At 40.9% G+C, this 11831-nt stretch overlaps 1 protein-coding gene across 1 annotated transcript; it reads left to right on the top strand.

The window, feature by feature from the left end:
* Nucleotides 1–171: 171 nt before the first annotated feature.
* MBD4 (methyl-CpG binding domain 4, DNA glycosylase) lies at nucleotides 172–9591 on the top strand. The gene is made up of 8 exons (XM_070433594.1): nucleotides 172–371; nucleotides 1778–1998; nucleotides 2427–3277; nucleotides 5389–5463; nucleotides 5540–5674; nucleotides 7020–7169; nucleotides 7637–7740; nucleotides 8611–9591. Exons 1-8 carry the CDS (start codon nucleotides 279–281, stop codon nucleotides 8686–8688), a joined length of 1707 nt encoding a protein of 568 aa, XP_070289695.1. The 5' UTR covers nucleotides 172–278; the 3' UTR covers nucleotides 8689–9591.
* Nucleotides 9592–11831: the final 2240 nt, after the last annotated feature.

Raw genomic sequence — 11831 nt, forward strand, 5'->3', positions numbered from 1 at the left:
GCAACTGGGGCGCGCTCGATTGGTCAGAATGGGCGGAGGGCGGTGCGTCTCCCTCGACAGAGGACTTCATTGGCCGAGCGGTGGAACGAGCTGAGGCAGAGTGGGCGGCCAGAAAGCGGCTATGGAGTTTGACAGGTTTTTGCCGCCCTCAGCTTTAGGTTTCAGCCTAGCATTCTGAGCCGAAGGAATTTTCACCTCTTACTCTGCTCCACGCCCTGGGCGTCGCTCCTTGTTGGCCCGCTGGTGCAGCCGGAGTCCGCTGGAGGGGCACGGCTGGGATGGAGAGTCCGAGCCTGGGAGACAGTGGAGCTGCCCCCTCCGTCACCGCTAGTGAGAGCCCAGCCCCAGACCGGCCGTGGGACCTCCGGCAAGTCATTGTCCCCTTCCGGGTCTCAGTTTCACCACTTGTAACGTGGGAGCGGGGGAGTAGAGGTGGGTGGGCCTTCCTGGAGTCCACAGGGACCTCGAGGCTCAAGGGCTCCTTCCTAGGAATTAAGGCTGGAACTCAGTACTATTCCGGTGGGGTCAGCCCTGGGGTGCCCCCGACTTCCTCACCCAAATGCCGAGAGGGCTGGGAGGAGCAGGGATTGGTACCAGGAGACGGAGCGCCCCAAAAATGGGTCCTGTGCGCAGTAAGGAAGCTACAGTCATGTATTGAGTACTTGTGTATGTGCAATCTGGGGCTAAGATGAGTTACTCACTTTTCTTTGGAAATGAAATCCTCAGAAGTACCTTCAAAGGTATTACCTCCTTTTTACAGATGAGGAAAGGAGACTGAGAGGTTAAGTAACTTGTTCTTGGACCTGCAGCGAGTAAATGGCAGAGCTGGGATTTGAACCCAGTATGTTGACTTTAAAGTTTGTACTCTTTTCACCAGATTTCAGTCTCCTTATCTCTAAAATTGTGAACTATGTAATTTCTCAAGATCCACCAAGCTTCCCAAAATTGTATGGCCCAAATTACATCAGAAGACCTTGATTCTAATTGTCGTTGGTCACTAGCTCTTTAGTTTCCCTATTTCTAGAAAGGAAGTTGTATTAGACATCATTATACCCATTCAGTTTTTGAAATGTGTGATTTAGTGATTAGGATATACTCTACTGAAGTTTTTCAATAATAATACAGGGGGAGTAGTATTAGATTTAGTAGACTGGGTTCTGGTATCAGCTCTGCAAATAACTTAATCTTCCCATCATTCAATTTTATCAATAAAATTAGAGTAATCTTTATCCAACCTACCTCATAAGATTATGAGGCTCAAGAATGAAAGAGACTTGAAAAATCTGTGTCATAAATTACCTTTTGGTAAGTAATCTGATAAAAGTGATACTCTCCCCAAGAAAAATGCATATCTACATAACATTTTTACCTCACTTATTTGGGGAAGAGGAGGGTTCTTCACTGACTCATTTAAGCAGGTCTGTTGATCCTAGCTTGAGCTCAGCATTTGGTTCGTATTTTTAAAATCATGCCATTGTCACCAGAAGTCTTTATAATAGCTCTACTGAATGATTAATCTTAAAAAGTTTCTAGCAAATAGCTTGAGCTTTTCATTGTGTAGAGATTTTCAACCCTTTTTAATCCATGTTGGAGTTAGGAAGACAGTGGATGGCAGAAGGATATTCCCATAGCATAAGACTGGTCCATACTGATTTTAATCTCTCCCACAATCCAAATAGACCATGTGGTTCCTGCTCTGTCATAGATTTAAATTGAATAAGCAGAATAAAATCAATTTTAAATAAGCTAATCATTTGTACTTTGTTTTTTCAGCAAGGAAAATGTTCTGGGATCAGAAAGAGTAGAAGATGAAAAACAAATGGTGATAAGCAGCAGCAGTGAGTGTAATCCCTTGCTGCAAGAACCCATTGCTTCTGCTCAGTGTGGTGGTGCTGAAATGACAGAATGCCATAAGTCTGTCCCATGTGGATGGGAAAGAGTTGTGAAGCAAAGGTTATCTGGAAAAACAGCCGGAAGATATGATGTATACTTTATCAGGTGAGCATGCAAAATGGTAAAGGTAGTGCAGCCTAATAATTTTGTTGAAACAGGTAGTGGGAAAGCATAGCAGGTATCTTGACTTTTTTCTATTTTTTCCATAAAACCATTATGGATTCTATTCCTTCAGTGTCACTGGTTAGTTTTATCAAGTGATTTAGGGACAAGTACATACATTTTTCTCCTACTGTGAACGGTTAATGATAAAGTTGCACTTAAGTTATATTTGTAAAATTATTTTATAGTATCATATTCCTCCTCATAGAGGAAACTATTTAAAAATACCATTTTATCACTATTTTTATTTTAAATGACAAATACCCCTGGCAACATTTGGAAATTATTAATTAAGCATCTGAAATGTGGTCTGATTCTTTTTAAAAGTCACTTTTATTTACTATCAATGTTTCCTTTAATATCATTTTTAGCCCACAAGGACTGAAGTTCAGATCCAAAAGTTCACTTGCTAATTATCTTCACAAAAATGAAGAGACGTCTCTTAAACCAGAGGACTTTGATTTTACTGTACTGTCTAAAAGGGGCATCAAGACAAAATATAAAGACTGCAGCACGGCAGCTCTGACATCCCAACTGCAAAATGAAAGTAGCATTTCAAACCGGAACCTCAGGACAAGAAGCAGGTGGAAAAAAGATATGTTTCCTCTGCAAAGTGGTAGTTTGGAATCCCAAGATAGCGGGGAACTATCTAACTTCACTTCCCTGCATTTGCTTTTGAAAGAAGGTGACAGTGTTAATGATGTTGATTCCAGAAAGGTTAGAAAGTCCAAAGAGAAGATGACTACTTTGAAAGGAATTCAAATTAAGAAAACTAAAACAGGGTGCCTGAAGAGTTTTCCAGATCCTGTTCAAAGTAATAGAAAAAGAGAATCTGTGCATAATAAGGCAGAAGCTGAAAGTGAACCTGTTGCACAAGAAAGTCAGCTTGATAGAACTTTATGCATTTCTGATTCCAGAGCAAGCAACAAGACCATCAATGTGACCAAGGAAGAAAAGAGACTTGTCAATGAAAAATCATTGAGTTCAGGATCAAATTTTAGTTTTGAACAAATAACTTCTGGCATCATAAACAAATTATGTTCGACCAAAGAAGCAGAACACAGGTGTGAGAATACCATTTTAGAATCTGAGGAAATAACAAAAGTAGAAGTTGGGGAAAGGAAGGAACCTTTGCATGTTGACAATTTAGAATGTGGCTCTGAAATGGACAGCAACTGCTCACAAACTGAGAAAGATTCCACTTCTGTGAAAATATGTCAAGGTATTCAGTGCATTTAAAGTGCTATTAAAAATGTGATGAGAAAAAAAAAATGTGATGAGGCAGTTTATATTCCTGGATACTATATTTCATGCCTGTAACCGGTTAAGATGTGGGAGTAGAATGAAGAAGTTGGGCCAAAAATCAGATACATTCTACCAATTGATCCTAGTGCCTTGTCTAACTGATCTTCAAACCCCTTCCTATGGCAGAGGGAATTAGCTGGCTACTGCCTTGATGCCCCTAGTAAAGGAGAACTGTGCCATTAACAGCTGCTGACATCTCTCCCTGGTGCAGCTGCTCGGACTCTGTACAGTGCTTTCCCTTCTTCCCATCTTTCCAGCCAGTAATCTTACAACTTGAGGGAAATGAAAAGGCTTCACATGGAAAAGGAAGACTCCTTTTATATATAAACCGGCTGGGAATACTTATTACAGATGTGTGACTTCCAATTCAATTTTGTATATATCATAGTCATTTTTATCATCTATGATGATGTAATGCTTCTCTAAACTGTTTGAGAGCTCTAAATAATTCAAAACTGTACTTACATAGTTCATCTATTATTCGTAATATAGAGTTTAAAGCTGAGGACTTTTGCCTTTATAATACCTCAGTGAATAAGAAATAAAAAGGAGACCATTTGAGCACCCTGATATTAGTTATTCATTGTGCCATTATGGTATAATGAATAACTCCTTTAAAGAACCATAGTAATTTTACTTAAACCCTGCAGGAGACAGCCTGGACAAATTGGTGGAGCAGGGGATTAGACTTTATTCCTGCTGTCAGGCCCACTCATGATTTTATGTCTTTGCGATACCTGGAATTTTCCCACCTTTAACAGAAGGTGGCCAAATATACCTAGGACCTGCGTAAGAATTCTTCATGTCTGTTCTTTAGAGACTTTGAGTTTCTTAAACCTCTTACTTTTTTTTTTTTTTTTTACTTTCTACTAGGCTTGACCTGTTTAAACTAGAAAGGTAAAACACCCTAAACTAATTATCTGAAAACTGGGATACGTGGCCCAGCCTCCAGTTAGTCTCACTGTCATTTTGGAATGGTTGCTTAATTTCTAAGTCGTAGTTTCATCATCTGTAAAATGGAGGTAGTAACCCTTACTAGTGCTGTTTTTCATATCAAGAATATTGTAAAGTAAAATGAGAAGTGAAAAAGATGGCTTCACACTATGCAAATATGTCAGTATTAACTGACATTCAAATTTAAAGGCTATGGCTAAAGGGAGTATTAAATGTGATGATTTTTTGAAATGGGAAGCCTGATAACACTTGTCAAATAGTCTTTGGTAAATTAACTGAACTTCCCAGTAGATAGTGGTCTTAGGTTTTTCTACAGGTTCTGTTTTGTCTATACACCCCCCCCCCCCCCCCCGCTTTTTTTTTTGGCAAGTGTAAAAATGTTCACTGCAGAATTTTTAGAAAATTAAAGAAGAAAAGAAAAATTACCATTCAGAAACAACCAGTATACCATTTTGGTTTATTTTATTCTAATCTCTGTAAATATGTATGTATGTGTGTGTGTGTGTGTGTATATATATATATATATATATATATATATATACTTTTTAAAATTAAATTGGGGTCACATGTAGAATATTGCTTTTTTTTTTACGTGAAAGTTAAAGATGTAAGAAAATCTTCATGACATTCTCAAAAATATTTTAATGACAACATTGTACAAAAGTGTCATAATTTAAAATATTCCATATTATTTCCAATGTTTCAATACTATGAACTCTGATCATAAGTTATAGAGAACTAATGTAACAGAGTCGTTAAAGGCCTGAACTCAGGAGTCACTACCTGGATTTGAATTTCAACTCTACTACTTACTTAACCTTGGGCAAGTTATCAGCTTCTCTGTACCTCAATTTCCATATCTATAGAGTGGAGATTAAATAGTCCTTTAACTCATAGGTCATTTGTAGGATTAAATTGATTAATTTTTGTAAAGTGTTTAGCATACTGCCTGGCAAACACCTAATGCTTTATAATAGTAGTTTTTATTATTATTGTTGTTATTATTTGCATTCCTAAATATTTCTTTAGGCTAAACCATAGATTCTATAACCAATGTTCACTCTTCCTTTTCAGAAGACACCATCCCACGGACACAAGTAGAGAAAAGGAAAACAAGCCTATATTTTTCCAGCAAATACAACAAAGAAGGTATCCTTTCCCAATCAGAAAATCAGATTTTAAATCTATTTCAGATATCCAACTCTGATGCAGTGTATTTGTTCAGCTCTTAGCCCCCCACGTCGCAAAGCCTTTAAGAAGTGGACACCTCCTCGGTCACCTTTTAATCTTGTCCAGGAAACACTTTTTCACGATCCATGGAAGCTCCTCATCGCGACGATATTTCTCAATCGCACCTCAGGTTTGTGGATTATTGTAACCTGTACCTTATTAGAGACAGCGTGATGAGAAAGAGCACTGAATGGATTGGGAAGCCTGTGTTCCAGTTTGATTCTGAGTCTCTGTGACCTCTGGTAAAGGCCTTCCCCTTTCAGCCCTCAAGCTCTTCACCATGAGAATGTTAGACAAGCCTTTATAGCACTAAGGAGCAGATTTTCATTTATTTTCTACTTTCAGATTAGTTTTGGTCATCAATGAAATCAATTACGTAACATCCCTTCACCCTTAGTCATGTATAAAAGCATTTTTTCATTGAATGCTTTTTGTTTTGTTTTGTTTTAAATATATTTTATTAATTTTTTACAGAGAGGAAGGGAGAGAGATAGAGAGTTAGAAACATCGATGAGAGAGAAACATCGATCAGCTGCCTCCTGCACATTCCCTACTAGGTATGTGCCCGCATCCAAGGTACAAGTCCTTGGCTGGAATCGAACCTGGGTCCCAGGGACAGAGGTGTGGTGAGAATGCGGGGTGTCCACCGAGCTTGCTCTCACTCCCGCTGCTGCCCTCCCCCAGAACACCAGGGCTCATGCACACACCCAGGAACCCCAACTCCTCCCCAACCCTCCCCACCCCACCCCACCCCCACCCCGGGCTCAGGTACCAGGTGCCCACGAGGAACCCGCCCTACACCTATGCAGCGTCTTCTGGTGAGCCGGGCTGCAGCCTCTGGGACCACCAGCTGGTCAGGCTCCCCATGGGTTCACGCAGGAGCTGATCTGCAAGACTGGCTGGGAGAGAGCGCACTGCCTGCCCGGCTTCCCTGTGGCGCCGCCAGGCAGTCCAGAGGCCCACACTGTGCCCCGGCCTGCAGCATCCAGCTGCGCTCACCGCATCTCTGCGTGGGGACTTGGGCGCCGTGACTCAGGCAGAGGGGGGCTCATGGGGGCCTAGGGGCCTAGGTGCTGCCCAGGGCCCAGAGGTCAGCTGGGATCTGCCCTTCCATGCCAGATGCTCACACTTCGATGGCCGGCCAGGCCTAGGGACTGCACCCGTGCACAAATTTCATACACCGGGCCTCTAGTTAGTAAATAATAATACAAGAATAAACTGTTACTCGTACAACTACTTTTGCCCACCACCGGATTATGTAGAGTCAGGTTTCAGCATAATCTGGACTGTTAACCAAATAGATTATTGGTGTTGGTTTTTCACTCTGAAAGTGGTTATTAGTTTAGGTAATGACTTCTCAATAATGGTATTTTTAAAAAAAAGGCTCTATATGAGATTTCTAGTTGAGGAAGTACCTGAACATAAACTAGCCCATCTGGAGGCTTGTAATCATAGTTAGTTATCTTTACATCCAGGTAAAATGGCAATTCCTGTGCTTTGGGAGTTTCTGGAGAAGTATCCTTCAGCTGAGGTAGCAAGAACTGCAGACTGGAGAGATGTGTCAGAACTTCTTAAACCTATTGGTCTCTACGAACTTCGAGCAAAAACCATTATCAAGTTCTCAGGTAATTTCCCATATACCCAAAGGAAAAACATAAACTGTGCCTCTATAGAAAGCCACACCTTAAACTTTTATGTCCTCGGATGCTACATTAATAGAAGTCATTCAGCTCAAGCACCAAAGGCATTTAAAAACAGTTCACTTACCCCAAACCACAGTCACCCATCAACCCACGCAATAAATCTTTGCCCAGCCATGTGAGCATAATTAGAGGAAGAAGTCATTGAAGCAGGAAGCCCTCAGGACAATACCTCTGAGTTAGCAAAATAATAATGGTCAGTAAGTGGCAGGTGAGATATTCAGACAGATGCTTCTGGAACTCAGGAGAAAGAGCAATCACAATTGGAGTTGTTAGGAAAGATTCTTCCCTGTCCCTCTCTGCTATTCTCCCCTCCAGTCCTCCATTACCACACATTTGGGGAAAGTATCTTTCTAGAGCCTGGTCTGATATGTGGGCTGTTATATTCTCAGATGAGTATCTGACGAAGCAGTGGAGATACCCAATTGAGCTTCATGGGATTGGCAAATACGGCAATGACTCCTACCGAATTTTTTGCATCAATGAGTGGAAGCAGGTGAGGTCCACTGGCAGCCAGAACATCTCTTGTTTCTGAGACAAAATAAGTCCACTATTATGGCTAAAACTATTTCTTGGACAGGCGTGCTATTATAGTTCCAAACTTGAGGGGCATGCGGGTATTGGCAGCAAGGAGAGGATCCATAGACACTCCCAAGTCCATAAAGACTCCTTGATGTGACCTCTGACTGACCTCCAACAGTTTGTCATTTGGCCCCGTTCCTGTCATTACATTCATGTAATGTTTCTAAGCCTGATGTAGTTTTCTTCCTGTCACAATCCTACGAGTCTTTAAAAGTACACCACAGGAAAGCAGGCAGGTTTGAGCTTGGAATGCTACTAGGGTTTCTCCTAATAGTCTCAAACTATTTTTGTGGTAACTGGATCCTACTTCAGCTGCCCATTCTATTTAGTTTGCCTAGCACATGGGCATGTGGGTGTGTACTGGCTGGTAGGCACTGCCAGGTAGCCTGCTACACTGCTTTCTTAGTCTGTGACCAGCTAGTGGGTCTGTCTGGCGAAGCCCATCCCTGCTCCATCATTTATTGTGACCTGAGCAATTCATTTAACTCTGAGTCAGTAGCCTCCTACTGGAAAATGGTGTATTATTCCTTGGTCATGTTATCACTACTTCATGCCCCAGATTCTGGTGAAGATCAGTACTAAATTGGAGAGTACTTTATATACTGTAAAGTATTACCTTAATGTAAGATATCATTTGAAACATTTGTGAATCCAGTTAGGTTAAAGGTTATAATTTCCAGGTATATTATCATAATGTATGTTCTCCTACCATATCTTTAAAAAGTCAATTTTATAAATGTATTTCTGACTAACTTATATAAGGCCTCTGCCTCATTTCTTACAGGTGCACCCTGAAGACCATAAGTTAAATAAATATCATGACTGGCTTTGGGAAAATCATGAAAAATTAAGTCTGTCTTAAAAACTCTGTGATGTTTTAAAACTCACTTTTTATATATTGCTTTGACTCTTCAGAGCTCCATTAAGCCAACCAACTACGTTTCCAGGTATACAGGTTTTAATCGGCCCAACTAGAAACCTAATTCTTAATGTGTGTGTCACTGGTAGATCTTTACTACTGAACGTGCTATAACATGTTTTGAGACTTCTTTAAAAAAATAAATTGTGATTTGACAACAATCCTAAAAATGTATATGACTTTTCCAATAGTAAAATGTGATTTGAAGATGAAAAAGAATTTTCTAAACTATCAATAATACAAAGCAAATTTCTACCTTGCTTGAGGAAAGATTAGACTTTCTATTCTCTTTCTATAAAAATGATATTATACAATTATTATATCAAGAAGTAATGAAAAAGCTGGGTAGCTCATTTGGTTAGAGTGTTGTCCCAATATGTCAAGGTTATGGGTTTTATCCATAGTCAACAAGAATCAACCAATGAATGCATAGATTGCATAGGTGAATGGAACAGGGAATCGATCGGTTTCTCTTTCTCTCTCTCTCTCTTTCTCCCTCCTCTCCATCTTCTTTCTCTCTAAAATAAATATTTTAAAAATAAAGTAATCAAAGAGCCAAACATGTAAAAAGATAGTACAGTATGTATTAGGCAGTTAATTTAAAAAATACGTTTACTGCCCTGGCCAGTGTGGCTCAGTGGGTTGGGTGTTGTCTTGTGCACCAAAAGGTTGCCAGTTTGATTTCCGGTCAGGGCACATGCCCAAGGTGCAGATTCTATCCCTGGTGGTATACAGGAGGCAGCTGATCATATTACACTCTCACATCAATGTTTCTCTCTCCCTCTCCCTCTGTGAAATATCAATAAACTATTCAAAAAATAATAAATGTTTACTAAAAACAGCTAACCCCCCAAAAGGAAAATAAGTCTTTTTTTGTCATCATGTGTTGGCATTTAGGAATTGGAGATCTGACCCCAGCATTAATTTGATAACCTGATGTGAATATCTCCCATAATTCTATTTCAGAGTATCAGCTTGTAGCTCATGTATGTTACTTTGATCCCTTTGTGAAAACTCAAGCATTACCCATCTTTCATCTTCCAGCTGGAGGACAGGGTCTTTTAAGTTTTATGTGATTTTTAATACAGGTTTTATAATGTTATAGCTCAATACTGAAACATTTGCTTATAAAAGAACTCACCAAACAAAATAATCCTATTAGCAAGTCTCAATGACCAAGTGCCATTTTAAGGTATGATTTGAAAATTAAATAGATCAAATAGATGAAAAAAGAAAGAAATTGTTAAAGAAACTACCTTTGTTGTAAGATGATGTGTGAATAGAATCAGAATGCAGTGTGTTGCAAGGCTAGTTGGTTGTTTCCATTTTAGTGAGCAAGTTTGTCTCTTGAGGGATGGATTTTGACCAGAGAACAGGGAAACTGGCCACACACACCCCGAAGGCAAACATCACCTTCATAACTCCCCATAACATTTTGTATTTAATAATATCAAAGTAGCATTCACCAAGGGCAAAGCTCTGTGCTAGGGAGGGGTACAAAGATGAAAAGGCTCTGTAGAGGCCCTCACTGGGAACGAGAAAGGCACACACAATAATTAAGGGGAACAAAAGAGGTAAGGTGTAGAGACAAGATGCCCAAATACTGCAGCTAAGAGAATAGAGAGGCCTCTGAAACCCTGGGCCACAGCTGGGTTGGAGGGTAGGGAGGGCAAGCTTAGGGCATCAGGTGTGGCAGGGCCTGCTGTCAAATTCCCTTCCCCAGAATCTCCGTCAGGAGTGCCACAGCCAGGCCTGCGTGTGAGGTTGCCTGACCTCTGTACCTGTTTCCTAATCTCTAGAATGGGATTGTGGTGCCTATAATTTTTAAGTTAGTACATGTAAGTGTTTAAATGGAGCCTTACAAAAGTGCTACATTAATGTGGCCCATAGGGATGATCTGAGTGTCTACCTCAGGTTGTGGAGAGTCACAAAAATAATGCACTTCAGTGAAGGTGGTACTTTACCTAGAAAAAGCACTCAAGAACATTTCCATCACCCCCAAAAGTAACCCTGTACCTGTTAGCAGTCAAACCCAATGCCCCCACCACTACCACCGTGGGCCTCTGGTAACCACTAATTTGCTTTCTGTGTCTTTAAGCTTGCCTAGTCTGGGAATTTCTTATAAATTGAATTAGATATGGCCTTTTGTGTGTGGCTTCTTACCACAATGTCTTCAAGATTCATTTATGTTGCCCTGGCTGGTTTGGCTCAGCGGACAGAGCCTCCCGGGTTCAATTGTGGCCAAGGGCATATGCCCCAGGTTGCAGGCTTGATCCCCAGTGTGGGGTGTGTGGGAGGCAGCCAATCAATGATTCTCTCTCATCATTGATGTTTCTATCTCTTGCCTGCTCTCTTCCTCTCTGAAATAAAAAAAAATTTAATTAAAAGATTCATGGGGAAGGGGGTGGGGGAGGGAAAAATAAAAAAAGATTCATCTATGTTGCAGCATGATGCGACACCACTACTTCATTTCTTTTCATGACTAAACAATATTTCATTGTATGGATAGATCACATTTAATTCATCCAGTTATTAGGTGATGGGCATTTCAAATATTTATTATTAATACTCCAGTTCTCGGGTTCTGTAATTCCCAACCGTGACATGCTGTTTTGCAGGGGCAAATCATATAAAAAAGAGCTGCCTCTATATGCCACGGTTCACATGGGTTCCTACAACAGGGCCTGTTCTTTGGATGAGAACACTAAGATGGAAAAATGGAGACCTGAAGATCCCACGGTTTATTGGAAAACCAGGGATTTATTATCACTCCAGATTCAGGGGCCACTGGGTCAAACTAAGAAATCTTGCCTTTCGCCAAGCCAGGAACTCTCCACCGCTGTTTCCTAGAGTGCTCCCCCGCCCCCCTTCCCCCGACGATGGACGGGTGAAAAGAATCTAATCCACAGGATCTCTATCCCCCGCAAGTGCAAGTCCACTCCCTGCTCTCAGACGCCTCCAGTGCACCGCAGTGGCGGCGCTCAGCCAACCCGCGCGGGGCATCGTAGTCCTGGCAACAGACTGTTTCATGCCCTGCGAGTCTCAACTCTCTCGCAAAACTTAAAATGACTGTTTTTCAGAAATCT

This window comes from Myotis yumanensis, unplaced genomic scaffold (genome assembly GCF_028538775.1).
Source record: "Myotis yumanensis isolate MYYU_CA2020_CCGP unplaced genomic scaffold, mMyoYum1.0.hap1 SCAF_14, whole genome shotgun sequence".
Lineage (NCBI taxonomy): Eukaryota > Metazoa > Chordata > Mammalia > Chiroptera > Vespertilionidae > Myotis > Myotis yumanensis.